The sequence below is a fragment of the Monopterus albus genome, unplaced genomic scaffold (assembly GCF_001952655.1).
Source record: "Monopterus albus unplaced genomic scaffold, M_albus_1.0 scaffold501.1, whole genome shotgun sequence".
Lineage (NCBI taxonomy): Eukaryota > Metazoa > Chordata > Actinopteri > Synbranchiformes > Synbranchidae > Monopterus > Monopterus albus.
In genome coordinates this window covers 19,176-38,910 of record NW_018128381.1, presented here as the reverse complement: position 1 = coordinate 38,910, position 19,735 = coordinate 19,176, and the positions used below count along the sequence as shown (strand labels likewise).

The 19,735-nt window shown below is 41.5% G+C and overlaps 1 protein-coding gene and 1 non-coding gene across 10 annotated transcripts in view; one reads left to right on the top strand and one right to left on the bottom strand.

Annotated features, from left to right (window-relative positions):
* Window positions 1–16,982, bottom strand: part of vash2 (vasohibin 2) — a 21,136-nt gene extending 4,154 nt beyond the window's left edge. Inside the window, exons 1-8 of one of the 9 annotated variants that reach the window (XM_020588091.1) lie at window positions 16,906–16,982; window positions 15,204–15,631; window positions 9,144–9,232; window positions 8,885–8,941; window positions 7,746–7,820; window positions 4,071–4,308; window positions 3,818–3,961; window positions 545–663 (exon numbers count right to left, since the gene is read on the bottom strand). In XM_020588091.1, coding sequence (XP_020443747.1) covers window positions 545–663; window positions 3,818–3,961; window positions 4,071–4,308; window positions 7,746–7,820; window positions 8,885–8,941; window positions 9,144–9,232; window positions 15,204–15,524 — 1,043 coding nt within the window. In that variant the 5' untranslated portion in view covers window positions 15,525–15,631; window positions 16,906–16,982. The other 8 variants (XM_020588090.1, XM_020588085.1, XM_020588084.1 and 5 more) reach the window with 8 other exon arrangements.
* trnat-ugu (transfer RNA threonine (anticodon UGU)) lies at window positions 6,694–6,766 on the top strand. Its single transcript has one exon. It is a non-coding gene; the product is annotated as a tRNA-Thr (tRNA).
* Window positions 16,983–19,735: the final 2,753 nt, after the last annotated feature.

Sequence of the window (19,735 nt, the reverse complement as noted above, 5' to 3'; positions counted from 1 at the left end):
CATATCTCATATCTGCAAGACTATATTAGTGCCAATTTAAAGGCAGCCCATAACAATTCAAACAAGATCTTCAGTCATGTCCTTCAATATGTGTACATGGCCACTGAGCAAGACAGCTTTAAATTTAGACATTTCTCAGGGGAGTTTGGTTTAATGATCTAATTCTATATAAGGACTAATGTTTTTCCCTTGTATCTCAGACAGGAAGAGAGGCCGCTGCTGCTGGTGTACACACACACACACACACACACACACACGCCACAGTGACAACGCCTCGTGTCAGCAAAACAGAGCGAGGACTTGTCTGACTGGTGAGAACGCTGAGCTGAGCGCCTGTGAGCGGCTCTGGTGCTGTCCCCCCATCGAGAATAATCTCTAAACTCTCCTTAACCTGAAGACAGTGAGAGGAGGAAGAAGTACCACCCCAGCAGCCAAAAGGTGCTGGTGAGTCTGAAAACCTTCTCTACTCTAAAAACCCCATCAGCTGCAGAGACCCCCCCGCCATCTGTCCTGACGCACAAACCAGACGATGGAAAACACTTACGACTTGTCTCTGCGATGTGGGAAGCGTCGCTGTGGACTGCTCTGTCGTCGCCGTGGTGATAAAGATTTCCCCCGGCTCCGCTCCTTGATTGGTGACTGGGCACTGGATGATTTCAGGATCTAAAAGAAGAGGAAAAAAGCAAACACACAAATCAACAACATGTTTACACTATGCACCAGTGCCAATACCACCCTCTAGTACTCTACTCGTACAAGTTATCCACCGATACCAATTAATGGCAGCATCACATTAACCTCACACTGGCTGAGCCGGTCGTTAGGAGGCAGAGAAGAAATTTCAGCGGCCCAGAGATATTTTAAGATAAGTGACAACAACAAAAGCGACTGTGAGCTCTGATTCTCTGTTGTGTGTGAGCGCCCCTCCATCCACGTCTCACACAGACACGCAGGCATAAAGACACATTTTACACAGACGTCAACACTCGATATGTGCAACAAAACCAACAGCCATGGAGACTAATTAGTCACACACCTGTTGAAGAAACAGAACACAACAACAAACTTGCAGAAATGCAACTATCAGAAAGTAAATCTCATGAAATGAAACCCTCTAAAGTCACTACACCTTTATGGTGATTGCAGTGTTTCTACTATGAAAAAAAAGCTACAATCAGTAAGTACACAAGGCAAGTACACAAATGTGAGTACTCATATTTGCACTGAAAAAAGTGGTACTGGTGCATCCCTACTCTGCAGCTTTTCCAGCTCAGTGTTTTGGTTTTACTGCATGCTTGGGGCCCTGAGCACTGTCATCAGCCTCAGTTCACACAGCAGCAGCCCTGACAAACCACTGCTCAGCGCCAAGCAGCAGACAACATTACAGCCTAGCTGCTAAAACAGGTGGAACATCTACTGAAGAGTCATATTTTTCTAAAGAGTTGGTGGAGCACAAACCAGAGCTAAGAGGAGAGTGAATACTGGACTCATACCGAGCAGAAACACAGACAACTCCAAATGTTGCTGTTGTGTGTCTGATGAATGTGTAAGAATGTATTAGTCTAACCTTAGCACCTCTCCAAGCCAAATATTTACAGTGGTTGTGTACCAGTTTGTTTTGGTCCTGCCCCCTAGCAGACAAAAATAATTTGTCAATTAACTGATTGATTATATAGTCTACAAACTGTCAAATTAAATTGCCACAGTGACAATGTCAAACTGCCTGGTCCATATGTATAGAAAAGAAGCTGCAACTTCTCACATTTCTCAATCAACTAATAAATTCTAAAAGCAATAGAGCGACTGATGGTTTCAGCTCTACATGCATGATGTTAGTGTCAGTGTTATATCAGTAAAGCAACAAACCAGTCTGACACAATATTCATGACAACATTCACCCAGTGAGAATGGTTTGGCACAGGAGACATGCTGGTTTTCTATTTACTCCCTGCTTCACGCTCACAAAGAACTTCTTCGGGCATTTCGACGTACACAAACTAGAATGACGCCAACAAACACTGCTGCTATTCAGCTGCAGGGCAGAAAGTGCAGAGTCCGATCCAAGAGTGCGACAATGTGTTTTTCTCTTTATGTCCCTTAATCTTGAAACACTGCTGTGCCAGATGAATCATGCAGGAAAAGCAGTTTATAGCTATAAATGAGGCCGTTTGTATGCGTGTGTGTTGAACAGCAACGTGACACTATCATTGAGAACTCAGTGGGAGAAGAAAACTGCACGATGAACATGGAGGGCATGTTTTTCTGGGAGGAGCAGGAGCCAGGAAGTGGCTTCTATCTCAACAGCTGGTCCTGTTTGTCATGTGACTCTCAGATATATGGGTCAGTGTGTGTTTCCTACCTCACATGGCCCACAGCCTTCTTTAGCTAAGCTTCAACTAGTCTGTGAAGCTTAGGAGGACTAAGCAGATAGAAAACGTCACACCTCTCTATCCCTGCCTTGTTTTTTTTTTTATTGAATGGGAAAGTGTGTCCAGACTTTTGACTGATAGTGTATATACTGTATGTGAATGTCTTTGTGTACATGTCACATGTTTTATGACAAATGAAACAAACACTGCTGCTCTATGAGTCCTACACATTCTAAAGTCTCCACTTGTGCACTCCACAACCACTAACCCTAATTCTACCCTCAACCCTAAAAACTAATCCTATCCCTCAGAGGACAGACAAACATCCTCACAGTCCTCACTCAGACTGGGTCCTTATAAGGGCAGCACTACAAGAGCACGTCTGAGCAAGTCTGTTCACAATAAGTTCACATTCTCTGGAGATTATATCAAAGTCTCATAGACCGCTGTGCATGATGCATGACAGCTGCACACTCACTCACTTACATATCTTGCTGACACACAGTACAGGCCATGTATTGTACCACTATCCAACGCCAGCATCTCACACACAATACACAGGCATGCACATGGAATTGCTTGTGCTGCAGAAATATTCAAAAATGTGTAGAGAAAAAAAAAAAAACATATAAATGCACAAATAAAACATTTAAACTCTCTCAACCCACTTCTCTGTGTCCCTCTCTTTATCACACACACATTCATTTCCTGCACATCATGCCCTAAATAATTCCTGACAGTTTATTTTCCATGTTCAGCCCTAAGGAAACTCCATCCCTCTCAGAGTCATGGAAAAGTAGAGCAGAAGGTGTTGCCCTTGTTCAGACTCAGGAAGATTAAAAATCTCCTTTAGTGTTTTTTCTGAACTCTATTTGATTCAAACACAGAGAATAAAAATGAACATGAGTTAAATCCAGAGTAATTAGACTAAAGGTGATACAAAAATATGATGTAAAATAGTTAAAATATGAGCCAAGCAGCAGCACTGGTTCCTGTGTCAGATCAGATCTAAGTCTCAGAGGAAATAAAATGCAGCAGAAGAAACAAAGTCAGTTTGCTAAATTCTGTTTGAACTTGACTCACAGGCAGCACAAAGAATTTCACCTGGCCATAAACAGAAACTGTGTTTACTCTGTGTTTATGCAGAAACTCATGTGTTTTATCAGGGGAATTTAACTAGTATTTCATTGATAGTTCCCTTTACTGACGCCAATTAAACATTTTATCAGGTCAGTAGTGCTGTTACTTGTATCAGTGGCTTCAGTTGAGAAAATACAGATGTAGACACATAATACCTGAATTTCTCTTATGTGAAATTTGTCAAATTTTAAGGATTTGGAACAAAAATATGTATCATCAACACACTTACTGTAAAAAGTAAGATCACACCCTAGAGCATATAAATGGTTTCCATCCAAAACCACCTTGTGTGTGCCAACGAGACGTACCTTCATCCTCATGTCTCGGCCGTGTTTCTCCAGCTCCTTCCTCATTTCCTGAGCTCCCAATCGTGCAGCATTCAGCATCAAATGCTTCCATTCGATTGGCTGGAAGACATGGGGGTCATGAGGCACGTACAGGCCGATCTTCACCTGAGGGGAGCGGAGAATATGTTCCTTTACTTTTACCAATACTTTTTTTCCTACTCCATAACCCGCCTCCATCCTTCACCTCATCCATCTATCATCCCCCCCCCCTTACCTTTTTCAGCGTGTGCTGGTATCTCTTGTAAGAGCTCTCAAACTCAGCCACCAGTTCTCCCAGCGTGCGGTGTGTCAGCGGTTTGTCCATCAGGTCCTGACGGCGGCTCATGCCCAGAGAACCATATCGGCCATTGCAGTAGACGCCAAGCACAACGTGGTGGAAGCAGTGGCCTGAAAACTGAGTCTTGAAACTGATGGGGAAACGCTCGAGAGATGTCAGCCCATTGGTCATGTAGCTGGTCAACACACCCAGTTAAGGATCAGGAGAGTTCCCCTAAAATGCTGTTTTTTTTGTTGTTGTTTTTAAGATGAACTAATCGACCATATCCAAATCTGACAGCCCCTGCGAAGCTGAACACTGACTACAAATTAAAATAAATTTAAAAAACTACACTTGGGTACAAACCTGAGAGTGTCTGTTTGGATCTGTCACAGCAGAGCAGCATGAGACATGTGAAGGTAGATTCATTCAGACTCTCAGAAGGCCAGGACCAAGAAAATGCCACAGGGTAAACAATGGCTCTGACCGCCAGTTTGTGCATCCCCTCTCGTCTGGCTGAATTCTTCTGATTGACTGCTGTGCTTTGCTGTTATTTAACAACAACAAGACTATCTGGTAGCATCAGAAGTCTGAGGGGATGATGTGTGTGTGTTTGGAAACCTTCTCAGGCTCTAGATGGATTAAGGTGGGCCTCTTGATTGTCGATGTCCTTTCCCTTCTCCTCTCCATCTACCTGATTTCCTGTGGTTGACTGACAAGAAACAGCAGCACTGACATGACAACTCGGTCCAGTAAAATCTGAATAGAAACAGAAAGGGAGTCATCCTTCTCTGGGCTACAGAGGCATGTTCATACCAGCCTGTTCCCTGTATTTGTGCTCACTTAAAAAAAACTGGTCAACTTCATAAAATATTTTGTTATTTACAATTAATCCAAGTGATAACTGAATGAGCTCTATGTTTAGTCCACTCTCTTGCTGGAAAGTGCACAGCTCCAACACTGACACTTGTCAAACACACACAGATCTGGACGGTGTCTTTGTCAGCCAGCAGCCAACCATCTGCTCTGATACGCCTTCAGAGGCCTGTCATTGGCCAGAGAACCTGTCTGACACCTCAGCCGCCTGGATGCCACGGCACTGCTGTGTTGTCATTAAATATTCACAAAATTAGACCAACAGTTAAAAAATGTGCAGCATTTACCATCTGTACAAACATTACAGACAAAATTAATACTCGTGTAATTTGATGTGTCAACACTTACATTTTAGTTTGTTTTAAAAGGAAAATAAAAATCAGCTGTTGAGATCATCATGCACGTGGGCTATTTTCTGTCAGGAACACACCGACATGGTAGCGCTACAGCAACCAACACTTAATTTATAGCATGGGTGATTATCTTAGAGGGTTACCGTCTGTAAAAAAAATAGCTGTTTCATGGTATTTCTACAAACTAACTTTCACTAGAATTTAGCATCGTGAGTTTTAATAGTTTGTTTCCTTCCCACTCAAGCACAAATGATCACCTGCATGTTATTTAACTCCACTGCTGACAGTGTAGAACAACAGACACACCCAGGGTTATATTAACTGCTCTGCTGATATGTCTGACTGTAAATAATGATGAACATGTCTGGATGTGCACTGTTCATGTCTGAGAGGAACTTTATGCTGACCTCCACCTTCAGCTAACAATGTGTCACATGTTGCAGCGCTAGTTTTAGCAGGCACACAACACACCCTGTTGTTCCTTTCTAATGAATGACTTTAAAAACACTTCCTGTGACGGAGGACATGTGACACTGCTAACAGTAGCTCTCTCCGACGCTCCCTCTCAGTTGCCACAGAAACCACTACAACCTCTCATCTTCATCATAAGCAAACTACAAGTTCTTAAGTCTAATGTTCAAGTGTCCAAAACTTGTGGCTGTGTAGTCTGTTTTGCAGGCTCCAAACATTCTGCAAATGAAATGTTTCATGCAGTCTTTATATCAGTTTATATATTGCCTAGTCAAGGTCTTGATATAAATATCTCACCACTATGACTGTTATCCAGCCTGAGGCCACTTTGTACTCCAGGTTTATTCTTCAAAACACCAGTCAGTGATGGTTAAAATGATGTGAGACAGAGCCAAACACACACACAGTTGACACACAAGCCCACAAACAAAGCTGGTGTCAGACAAGATAAACCCTGAATGTCCTGGAGAGAAAGCAGATCACTGTTTACAGGGAAGGAAAGGAATCAGCAGCAGAGGGCAAACAGACACACCACAAGCTACAACAACAGTTGCTATTTATCCCTCATGTCTTCCCCTCACACTGTCTCACTCTGTTGGTAACTGTTGGAGGAGGAGCCACAACTGTGTGGGTGATTGTGTGTGTTGGGGGGGGGTACGCATACAAGATTTTATACTATATTGGCAGTATTTATTTGATCCCCTGAGTCTGGACATAGGGAATGAGGGCTGACTCTAGAGCCCAGAGCAGAATACACACACATCCAGTTAACTGGTTGGGTTGGTAGCACATTAGCAAAACAATAGCTGGTGTGACATCAGGGTGTGTTTCCCTGCTGTTGACATTTAAAAGGTTGGCCGTTCACCTCTGAAAACAGGTGAGGCCTCATAGCTCAGAGGTTAGAGCACTGGTCTTGTAAACCAGGGGTCGCGAGTTCAATTCTCGCTGGGGCCTGATTCGTTCTTTTTTTTCCTCCCCATCTAGGTGACCTAGGTGGGGCATGGCAAAAGGTGACAAGAAACAAACATGCGCTGCTATGAACTAGTAAGTGCACTTAATATTTCTTCCTATCTTACTTAAAGGCTGAAGTGGAATTTCTGAAATCAAAAAAATGTGTCACCTACATGAATTTCCTTTTTAGACATTTACCTGAAGCTCTGCTGGAAGGCTACAGGAGCAAATCATGAATACTGTCATTATTTACCACAATATTTAATTGATATATCTTTTATTTTATACAGTACCATATGAAACATGCCTATCAGTATAAAGACTGGATAAATGGGACGTAATACATTTAGTGAATAATCAAATTGGTTTCTAATTTTAAACTGAGACATCTTAACACAATTTCAGGTTTTCTCAAAGTTAAGCGATGAAGCAGCTGCAAAAACGACACTGCTGCTTTAAAATTTAACCCTGTAAAGCCCAACACATCAAAAACTAACCAGAACAGTCAAATTTTTTGGACATGAGATGTTTATTAAACCTTTTAACAAAATCCAAAAGAAAATCCAGGATTCAAGATTTTCATTTGCCATTTATGCATAGACAGACAGTCCAGGCATATAGGAATAAATGTGCCATATTATTTAGAATATTTTTATTTTGTTTGTATCACATTTGATACATGGGGCATTTTTGGCGATTTTTATCTGCTCAGAAACTGGCGTATCAAATATGATACAAATGGCTTTATAGGGTTAAGCACTGCTGGATGATACTAAGCTCATCAGTATGTGTATGGTGGGGGGTTAAACTTTGAAGTGGGCTTGTTGCCAAGCAACACAGTGAGCTGCAAGGGTGGCGATGGTGGTGGGGCATCAGCATGTCTCATTGATTTCACACACAGATAACAACATAACCTTCTGGCCCAGTGCACGGTGTGTGTGTGTGTGTGTGTGGGTGGGTGGGGGTATGTAGGAAAGGATACATCCCCAAGATGACGGCTTCAAGGCATTTGATTGGCAAAGACTCCCTGATCATCTCTCTTGCTGTCTCCATTAACCTGGAGGAGGAGGAAGATGAAGAGGAAGGGGAAAGGGAAGGGGATGAGCAGGAGGCAAGGAAAAGGAAGGAGAAGTGAAGGAGTAGGAGCAGCACAAAGCAACAGGAGAAGAGGAGCAGCAGGAGGGTGGAGAGGCAAAAGGGGTGAGAAGGAGGACAGGAAGAGAAGCAGTGACCATATGAGGAAATATGAGCAGGCGGAAGGTGACAGGACAAGCAAGGAGCAAAGAGAGACAAAGAGAACTTATTTTCAAAGCAGTCACTTAAATTTGAAGACTGTTGGTACATCAGGATTTTAAACAAGCTCAAGCACAAGATGTGGGTGTGGTCAGTGATGAGCGACTATGTCAGCTACAATTTACCACTACCATCAACATGTTCTACAAGCAACTTGGTATAAGACCTAAACATTGTACACAGAGACGACCATGAGTTGGATGGTACTACGTTACATCCCAAACTAATGTGTCTATAAACCCGTCATATTACTGCCAACAATGTAAGTGAGGCCTCTCTTCTCAAAGGTTAGAGTTGGCAGTCTCTCTGCTCACGGCTCCAGGATCCTTCCCTTTAATTAAATCACATGTTCTCAGTTACAGCATCTACAGTATTGTTTGCATGAACTACTCATCAAGATAAAAAATAGCCTCTTCTACTGGGGTTTTTGTTTTGATTGGATCCAGAGCTCCTGAATAAGGTGACTGGAAAATGTCAGTAGCATCAGTAACATCCACATTAGTACCCGACTACTCAGAGTAACCAGATTAAGCTACTAATTTTACTACTTGTCTCACAGCCACTTCACCTGCCAGTCTTTTATTAACAGGCTTGTCGTTATTTACTTGCAGACAGTGAAAAAATGTTTTACTCACTACTGACAGCCATGCCAGCATCAGTGTAAAGAAGCATCTCTTTGTATCAGCGATTAACTCAAAACATACAAAACGCTAACTGAACTGAATGCAGTTAAGACAATCAGACATGACAATTCTGATAACTGGGCTGTTGTGTTAATAATACTATAATCAAATTATACAGCAATTGACCCTTTTCCAGTTCACTTACCCACACAGTGGACGACTCTTCTTGATTTCAAAGAACTGGGTTCCTGTGTGGTTGTATCTGACAAAAATGTTGAGGGCAACAGAATGTTTGGTTTGAAGGTTTTCATTGCTGTATCTGTCCCTCCACTTTTAACACCGTGCTCCTGAAGTTGGTGCCATGTTGGTGCCCCGATAACCCTGCAAACATCAAATATGATGAGGCGCTAGGAGAACTAACGTCACCTGACAAGCAGGTGTGTTGTTTCTGTGTGAAAGGATACTGCAGAGCCTTCATGTAGTTCTGGATGGCCACGAGCCAGTCTGGGACCGACATGGACGGTCTGAAGGTCGGGAGTGAGGGAACAGGATGCTGGAAAGACGAGAGTTGTACACATTATTATGAGCAAATCAGTGTGTGATAACATTCAGATGTTAATATCTTTAAATTTGAACATTTGCAGGTCACTTATTGTTAGCAAACAAAGTGTCAAAGACTGGCAAAGCCAAAATGTTGGGGTTGTGTGGTGTGCACCACCTTAGACCACTGTGTGGTCTACCAACACAGAGTGAGACAGGCTCAAACACAACAAACACTTCCTCTGACACACAGGCAGCTTGTGTGTCGTGCATGTCTGTATGCAGGGAGGCTGAACCATAGCCCTATCATTTCCTGTGTTTGTGCTTCACTATTTATTTACAGCACAAATAGAAAGCTGAGGAAGAAAACAGCGGAACAACATGGAGGGTGAGCCCTGATACGTGTCACAGTGTTCTGTCACTAATCTTACTTCCCCAAGGAAAGAGAAAAAGTCAGAATCCAAGTTGCAAAGTGAGGGAGAACACCACATCATACACACAATATTCTTCAATTAAGGATCCTTGTCACTGTCACTCAACATACAAACTTTATAAAACACAACATGTATGAATCAGTCAGTAAATCACTGAAACAAACCCAACTGGCCCCCTTTCTATTTATCAGGCCTGTCAATAGTCACACGGCCCATAAACCAGCCAAGACCAGTAAATAGCAGGTTTTACTTCCAAATAATCTCGCATGTAGTGAAATCCTCACTACGGCGTAATACATTGGGCTGCATGTACTTTGATGGCACTTATATAATAATAATCACTTTTATTGGCCAAGTATGTTACACACACACACACACACACAAAAGCTGCTTTCTGCTAGGTCAGGCAGTGAGATGAGAGGTGAACCCTCCCTGCTACAGAGGCCCGCCGCCACCACATCCAGTACAGAACCTCCATCCAAAATGACTCAGTTTTAAATGCAGCACAAAGTTACATGTTCAGTCACCACAAACAGCCATCTGCCCTTTCAGTGTGTCCTTCAGCGAGGCACTGGACATTCTGCATGCTCACTCAGATGTGTTTCAAATTCAGACTCTGCAGAGAGTTTACAACACAACATCTTTTCCCACAGAACATGGCCCATTACACTTTATGAACCATTCAATGCAGACTGCAGCATTTTGTCTTTTGGCTGCAGCTCTGGTAGAAAGTGACATTTGATGATGACATTTCAAGTGGTTTTGTCACTTACATATCCAAACTGTACATGAACTTGGGAACCCTTCCCAAGTCATCCTGGCATACAGATTGTCTAAAAATTAAACATGTGAATAAGAACACAGAGTCAGTAACAAGCGCTTCCTCTCCACTAGAGTCCAGCTGGGAGAGCATCACTTCAGAATCCCAGTTTAGACTGGTAATTAATCTGCCTCTACCTCCCTTCCTGTCCACCCCCTTATCTCCTCTCCATTTTAAAACAAGAACTAGGCATTTAATTAGAACTTCACTGTACTCAGAGGTGCAGAAATACAGCTCAATGCTTCTTGAATTGCGGTGGCTGTGGCTCAGGAGGTAGAGCGGTTGTCCCTCAACTGGAATGGCAACAGTTCGATTCCCGTTCTCACCAGTCCACATGTTGAAGTATCCTTGGGCAAGACATTGACCCCCAAGGTCACCTCGCAGGGACGGGGACAGTGCCACCATCGGTGTGCATGTGTGTGTGTGTGTGAGAGATGGCACCGCAGACGGCTGCCTCTGTTCTGTACTACAGACCAATTCCCTGTGTGTGTAACATACTTGGTCAATAAAAGTGATTATCATTATGCAAGTACCATCAAAGTGCAAAAAGCCCCAGGTGTGAGCACCACTGAGGTGAAGAAATGCTTCATATAGCAGTGCCCTCGATGACCTTTAAAGTACTTCTGCTATGTGCACATTAAAAATGGAAACAACCAAGATGGAGGGGGATAGAGATGGATCATATGTCCTGCTGTGAAGATATCTTTAGAGTGGGACATCCTGAGGAATGTCGCTCTCTCTGTGTCTTTCTGAGTGTGTGGAGAGAGAAAAAGCTAGGAAACAAACAACTAAGCAACATTTCAGTGCAAATCTCCCAGTTTCTTGCAGTCATCCCTTTTTCTATAAGGAGCGGTGCCAGCTTTTTCCTGAGGATTTACAGTACTGCTTAGTTCTGGCTTGTATCTATGACTGCTGTAGTCCGTAATTCTCTGCCTCAGATCACATCTGTCTAAACTAATCCATGATGGCAGGCGTCTGATCCAAAACATGCTATTTGTGTTGCAAATTATCTAAAAAAAAAAAAAAACAAAACACATGAAGGTGCACAGACAAAGACAAATACAACATGCCAGTTTCAGTGGCCCAGGGTTCATCTGGACCCTGACATGAGTAGTTATCATACTGATAACCCAGAAAAATAACTTTGTCACAGCAGAAACTTTATCATGTAGCAGTTTTCTTGTTACTGACAAACTAACAGGTCAAGTTTCAAAGCCATCTGTTAATGCCATCCAACATAAAATCCTATTGTCAGAGCCTGAATAGAGACATTTTATCCATCACAATGGGATGACAATGGGTTATGGCAATGAAAAACAACCACCTCCTCCTTCCTTGACAACATCTACCGCAAGTCCCTGCTCCTGTCCAGTGGCCACGCGTCACTTAGCACGTAGCAGAGGACACACAGCACATTCATAGTAAACCAGTTTCAACCCGTCATGTTCTGCTTATGAGCCATGCTAATATGCTTTACTACAAATGTATACATTCAACAAATGAAAACTGAAAAGTATCAGAAAGGAATACAAAATGAATATCAGACAAAACTTACAGCAATGTTTAAAAGGACACAGATTTCTATTACAGAGATAATGAATCCGTATCTTGGATTAAAAGATTTGTTATTCTACTTTTGCTCAAACAGCTTTGACAGAGATCTTTGCTCACATGACTTCTAGCCAGTTTTGTTTCCCATTTGTTTCCCAGTTGGTATCCAGGGATTATCTGCTACCCAGATTGTATTAGAGGGATAATTTGGTCCATGAGCCAACACATCTACTTTGTTACTGAGGGAACAGATAGTGGAAACATTTACTCTGGTCACCGACAATAACACAAACCCACATGACGACCTGAAGCTACCACAGGTTACATTTTGGAAGTAATACTCAAATGTATTTGTGTCATTTCACACCATTGGCCTCGTTTGTTTGTGGCAACTCTATAAATGGCAGTGATTTTTTGCATATTATTGGTTATCATTAGATGTAAACAGCAGGTGTAATAAATTTCATAGTCATGAAAACCTACAGCAGCTGGCCCATTTCATACATCTGTCAGTGGAACAGACTGGCATGTACTAAATTCTATTAAATAGAAGTTTGACTGAACTTTGTTGACTACACTGTTTGTCCCGGTAACAGTTCCTCCTTCCATCCCAGTTAACCCATCTGGGTTAGTGTATCCGTGACGGTATCTGTGGTAACCACCTGTTTTCACCCCCCCACCCCACACACACACACACACACACACAAAGTAACAGAGTCAGGTTGCATATCAACGCCTCAACATGTTAAGTCCCAGCATACAGCACTCATGCTGTCACAGCAGTGTCCTAGCAAAGCAATTCCAATAACACAAACTTATTTTTATACAATTTGTTTGTATACAGAACAACAATCGAGCTTAGTTACATATTAGCTACCAAGACAAACTGGAAAATAAATCCACCCAAAACCATTAAAATTATTTTTAATTCTTTCTTTAATTCTAATTAATTTTAAATTCTAACACAGGCCTTCAACTGACATTTACATCAGCATCGTGATCATGATGACCAAAGCCCAAACAAGTCAGAGGGCTCATATGTATGTGCATGTTCGGTGCGTGCAGTTTTTCAATGTTAGCGTGTTTGTTTGTTTGTTTGTGTGCACAAACAAACGCCTCCTATCATCCTCCTGTCCACAACCGCAGTGTGGGATTGTGGCGCTGCAAGCCAACTGGGTCACCAGTGACCACATGGCCAATTAGTAGAACAACAACCAGATTCCTTCATCCTCAGCCTGAACCGCAACAAGCATTCATCCAAATCACTAATGGGAAATTTACAACAGAAATCTGGGCTGAGGGGCCTCAGTAACAGCAAATGTGTATCATGTGTTTACAGTTTCTTCCAACATGAATAACCAGCAATGGCTTATGTCTTTTGTGCAGCCAATAAAACTAGACAATGAGCAATGTAAAGATCCTATTATTATTACTACTACTACTACTACTACTACTATTTCTACTCAGTTTCAACAAATGATTCTTAATGATTCTCTCGTGAGTTCAGTATGCATTCTCATAGGGAATACAACTTATTTTTTATTGAATAATCTGTTTAGAACTTTTTTCATTAATAGTTTAGCCTGAAGAAATATCAGAAAGTAGCAAATAATTTCCCAGAGCCCAAGGTGATGTCTCCATAGGTCTTGTTTTGTCCAAAGTAAAGTAAAAAAGTAAAAAAAAGCAAAGTAAAAAAAATAATAATTCACACTGGTATAAAAGCCAGAGAACACTTATACAATTAGCTAAAGTCTTAACAGTGAGGTCAATCAATGGCCCTAATCTGTGAATCCATTTATTATTTCAGTACTATTTCTGAAGGTTTGCTGAGCAAAGGTTTTGCAAACCTGGAATATTAAAATAAATCCTCTTTTGATTGAATGTGGTGGCGGACGGATGTTTTCTGGTTTGTGTCAGATGAACTCAAGTTACTGTAAATAACATAATTCTCTACAAGGCAGTCAGAATGTAGAACAGCACACCACTGGAGCTGTTTGGGTTGTCATGTCTCACTGAGGAACACTTCAGCAGGGTGGGGGGTAGATGCAATTGCCATTAAAATTTTATCTTCTGATTTCTGTGAGCTTATACAGCAATAGTGATTTTATCTCGCACGTTTTAGCTCCTGATTGATTTAATCTAAGCATACATACAGTACTTTTCTAAACTGCAGCCAGGTTATGATGGTTCAAATGTGTGTGAGTCAGGAGTCACAGTGAGTCACACACAATGTGACAGATCCAAAAAGCAGAATTAACATCACTTGACAGGTATGGCAGCCCAATTTAGCATACTGGTCGTCATGGTAACATGTTTTATTGTGTGTGAATATGAGTGTACACCTGTGAGTATACAGTATTTGTGAAAACTAGTGTAAAAACAAGTTGACATTAACACCTCCACAGACAGTCTGGCTAGGAGGCACGTCACCTGGTGCCAGAACTCGTACCACAAATGTAATTTCCTCCACCATGATAACCGTGATCATCATAACAGGGGATGAAAATAATCATTAGCTGGTACAATTAACTAGGTGCTGCAAATACAAAGTAAGTTTGAGAAGGACACAACTTGAAACTTTTCACAGCAGGGTAAAGATGAGACCTGCCAAAACTGGTATGTATATACAATCATAACCTTCACTCATATCCCTGCTAGCCTCTTTCCATATGCTTATACTGACTGTATGACATTTTCCTGGGTTTGAATGCTCGGGTTTGGGCTTAAAACAGAAATGGGCTAGCACAATATGAAGTTTTTCAGAAAGAGACTGGCAGGAAAATGAGGCATGATTTCACAATGCTATGAATGCCATTAGTCTTTCATTTGTATTTCCTAGTTACAAAACAGGTCGGACAAAGCAGCATCAAGACAACAATCACAAAATATAAATGTACTGGTTAAAAATAGTGCAACATATTTTATGACAGGGGCAAGTGTTTGGAAATCATGACAATAACACAGGCACATACTGACAAAGATAAAGAGAAGTAAAAAGGTGATGCAGCCCAACAGAAGATCAACAGAAATGTCAGATACAGAATGCTTATAGGGGATTCACAGAGACTGCTCAGTTTTAGTTTTGTACCAGTGCAGGTAGCGGGGCTTTAGTTGCTTCAAGGTTAAAATATTTTCTCATTAAGTGTTATTTTGTCAACAACTTCTAACACTGAGCTTACCCTGGGAAGGTATGCAGCGTTTCGTATCCTGTCGACCATCTCCTGGCCCTCAGGGTGCACAGCAGCCACATGGGACCACATTCTTTCCCAGGTGACACCCTCAATAGGAAAACCAGTCCGGTTGACGTAGAAAAGAACCCCTCCATCCTTCTCCTCTTTCTCCCCAGGGGAGTGGGGACTGTTGTTTGGGGGCGAAGCAGAAGACTCCTCCCGGGTGCTGCAGCGGAGGAGGCAGTGCGAGCTGGTGCTCTTGGACCGACCGTGCCTGCTCAGCTTGGCTGGGGAGGTGCCGGCTTGGCTTGGGGAGTTAGGACCGGTCATTGATCACAGGAGGAAGAGGAACAGTAAGGGCAGGGACTCCTCCTCCAGCTACGACAGCGTCCTTGTTTTCAGTGTTGGACAGTACATGTTGATCTACATGGGCAAACCTGGCACAAACAAAAAAAAAATTATTTCAACCTTACCAGAACCCATTTCACATTTTCAAAATCAGACAACATTAAAAATGTCTAATCGCTTTTCAAAATAAGTCTACAGTACAGCCAGGGGAATTTCTTTCCTGCAAGGATCACTTCTGAACAATGGATCCATGAAGCTGTAATGTTTGCAAAAGGAGCTTCCTGTGTGTCTGTGTGTGCACCCAAAGAAGATCTGCAGCTTTCCTTCTTTGCAAGAGAAATAACAGAGCCACAGTAATGCATGCATGCAAAAAAAAAAATCTATATTAAGATCACACAAGTAGCTTAGGGTAACAAAGCTGTAAAATACACGACGAATTTCAAAGAAGTTGTTATAAAATCAAGACAACGCGAACAGAGTTTAAGTCAAACGCAGTGATCCCAAGAGACTACACAAAATAATAAATTCTCTAATAAATTAACTCTATCACAATGACAACATAAACAAGCTATTATACTCTGAGAGAAAAATGTCTTCAAACGCTACTGTTAGCTAGCCAAGTTGCATAGCACAATTCCACAATCGATACGGAGTTTTTGTTAACTGTTACTAACCAACCGTACCGTACTTTTCGCTGGGGCTCCGAGATGAGACAAACGGCGGAACCTTCGGTTTAAAAGGCATTTGCCTCGAAAACCCGACAGTGAGAAGAGGCAAGTCCCATTCATAGCAAGGAGAAGTTACTGCACCACAGGCTGCAAAACCTTGTTTTGGTCTGAGGCTTTGTAACTTCATATCATCTTGCATCGGTCAAGATAGCAGGAGCTAACGACGGTTGGACTGGAAATATAACTTCAAAATAATAAATACCCGTCTTGCCTACATAAAGAATAAGCACTCGGAACCGTTGAGGTCTATTCATAAGCCAACCACTTCTTCGTCTGTGATAATTTTAAATGGACCGGCGAAAACATTGTCTCAGAAAATCAAACTAAACCAAATCAGTTCTCGTCTAAACCTTTGTATTGTTGAAAATCTTAACCGGAAGTCCGGATGTGATAGCTAGCGGATATAGCTACCTTTGCTGCCTTCGGTCTCGCAGTGCGGCGAGGGCCGGAACCTCCCTCTACCTCAATCCGGGAAAATGACCTCCTCTGTGCATTCCTCCCTGTCAGTAGCCTGTACGGTGCCTCGGTGTCAACTACCTCTTCAAAAAATCTGACCCCATGCTGATAAAACGGGTCTCTTCCACCTCTCACATGATTTAATTGTTTAGGATAAAACGGTCCCAGTCGCTACCTACTATTCTGCATCTCTCAGTTGCTCGTATCCCCGCTAGCCACTAGTATTCGGCGGTTTGCCATTGGTCGAGCCAACAAAGAGGGGCGTGCCGGAGAATATCGCTGCCATATTTGGAATTGATAGCGCTCTCTGATTGGTGAATTTTGATGGACGAAGGCGTCAACAAGTGATTGCAACAAATGGGATTTTTTTTGCAACAGTTGATTTTGCAGATTTCGTGTAGGTGCTTGATTAGGTTTCAGTTAGAATAAAAAGATTTTAACTGAATAGAGTATAATTCAATCAATAGTTCTAACTACAAAACTTGTCTGTGCAGATTCTCAGTCATCCAGGTCATAATAAGCTGAAAAAACAACTGGACTAGATTTCTAGGTCGAAGACGTTTCACCTCTCATCTACAACTCATCAACTACAAAACTATATCCACACACCTAACAAAATACAGAAAAAATATTGTTATGGAAACCATGTCACATGATAGACATGTGGTATTGATTATATGCTGATTGCATTATTATGTCTGAGCTTGATGTTGTTAAACTTTCAGAGAGAACATGAGTGAAAGACTGAAACTGACTGTGTTTGAAGAGATAAGAGATATTTCTTGTCTTCTCTCTAATCTAGCTGTAACAATACACAATCAATAGACTGGAGGTGTGGAACAATTGCCACCATTGTGATATAAAGATGCTTACATGATAACTTCACTTCTAAGCCACATCCATCAGGCGTGTCTCCAACTATATGATATACTGCATGAAGTGAATTTCTTTAGACAACTCTGTACTTTTTTGCTTGACTTGCTGCAAGTAAACCATTTGATAGACAAGAAATTTTCTTAACATAGTACTTTTAACAAAAGGTCCAATTGTAGTACTATTACTGGTACATATAAAACAATTGCATGTGGAACATGTCTGAAAAAGTTGTCAGCAAAGTAGAATAAGTTTGAATCCTTGACATATCTGCAAGTTAATTAAGCAAAATGTAAATTTATACGGTAATCAGCTCTATGAATGCTGGACTGTTACTTTTACATTGTGGTAGTAATTTAAACTTTTGATCCCCTTTGGGCTTCTGGGCTAAAAGCTTCTTACATCAGTACAGGAAGAAAAGGTGAACATTTGTGTTAAAAATAAAACCAAGACTACAACTTTATACATTCTCTTATTATATTCTCATATATTTTTATTATATTGCTGCATTGCTGCTTAAAGTGTCTTAGATTTTGTCTTATTTATTTATCTACTATGTATTTCATTTGTATTTTGTGGCATTCATGTGGATGAGTAAGTAAGTAAGAATTTCATTGTACAGGGAAACACGTTTCCTAACTGTGCATATGACAAATAAACACTTTGACCTTTATAATGGTAGCAGCTGTACCAAATCACAGTATAATAATGCTGCCCACTTAATAAATGTAATAGAGTTAGAGATTGAGGATAAACTGTAAAATAGTCATGCAGTTACCTACAGCATCTTGAAAGTTATATTATGCTTATTTACACTAACTGTGTTTTGTGGCATTCATGTGGAGGGCAAAGTAAGAACTTCATTGTACAGGGAAACACGTTTCCTAACTGTCCATATGACAAATAAACACTTTGACTTTGAAAATAGCAACATTATTAGGTAAACCTTTCTAAGACTGAGCAGCCTGAATTGTTTGTGGTATGGACTGGGGGGTGGCTGTGGCTCAGGAGGTAGAGCGGGTTGTTTCCTAACCATTTCAATTCCCGGCATGTCCAGTCAACATGTCAAAGTGTCCTTGAGAAAGCCACTGAACCCCCAGTTGCTCCTGGTGATAACACCAGGTGTGTGAGTGTGAATGGCCAAGTAGTAATCACCTTTATTTGGCCAAGTATGTTACACACAAGGAATTTGTTTCTGGTACAGAACTGAGGCAGCCATCTGCGGCGTCAACTCAACCAATGGCTCTAACCATCAGGGGCAACTTGGGAATTCAGTGTCTTGCCCAAGGACACTTCGACACGTGGACTGCAGGCATCGAGATTCGAACCTCCGACCCTCCGGTTGGGAGACGACTACTCTACCCAGTGTGAAAGCGCTTTGAGTGTGCTGTAAAGTGTAGAAAAGCACTATACAAGTATATGACCATTACCATTAAAAAAAGGTGGAAGTATCCCTAAGATATTCTGCTCAAATCTCCTGTTCTATCACAGCCCAATGGTAATCTTTTGGATTAAGATCTGGTGACTTGCAGTTAAGTCAAGAGTCAAGTCAAGAAACTTTATTGTCATTATGTATAGCACAATGAAATTTTTTCCAGCAGCTCCCAGGTTAAAAGACACAATATTTACATAAATAACAAAAATTGTACAAGTCAATATAAAAATATGAACAGATAAAAATGAAAATATATGGGACCTAATCAGGTCAACAGCATATTAGCAGCAGAAGAATACAGTCACAATTGTGACATATGTCCTTGAACCTGCTGAAGGTGGGTAGACTTTGAGTATAAAGGGAGACATGTTTAAATAATGCTCAGTTAGTTTTTCTTGATTGCTTTGACAGACTGCTGTTTCCTGCGGTAAACCGTACTCATTTCCTGTTTTCTGTATTTGCACTGCGTTGTGCTTGCTTCCAGATTGTTTAGGAATCAAACTCACTATTTTCTAGGTTCATCTGAATTTTTGAGTGACAACATACGCTTGCACCACTTAAAGCACTTGTTTTTCAGAAGTTCTTGCTAACTACCAAATTTAAATTGCTACTTTAGGTCGGCTAGTTTAGAAGCTAGCTAAGCTAGTAGCTTAATCGAGAGCAATGGCTTCCCCCTCTTCCTCTCCTCCTTTCTCTTGCTC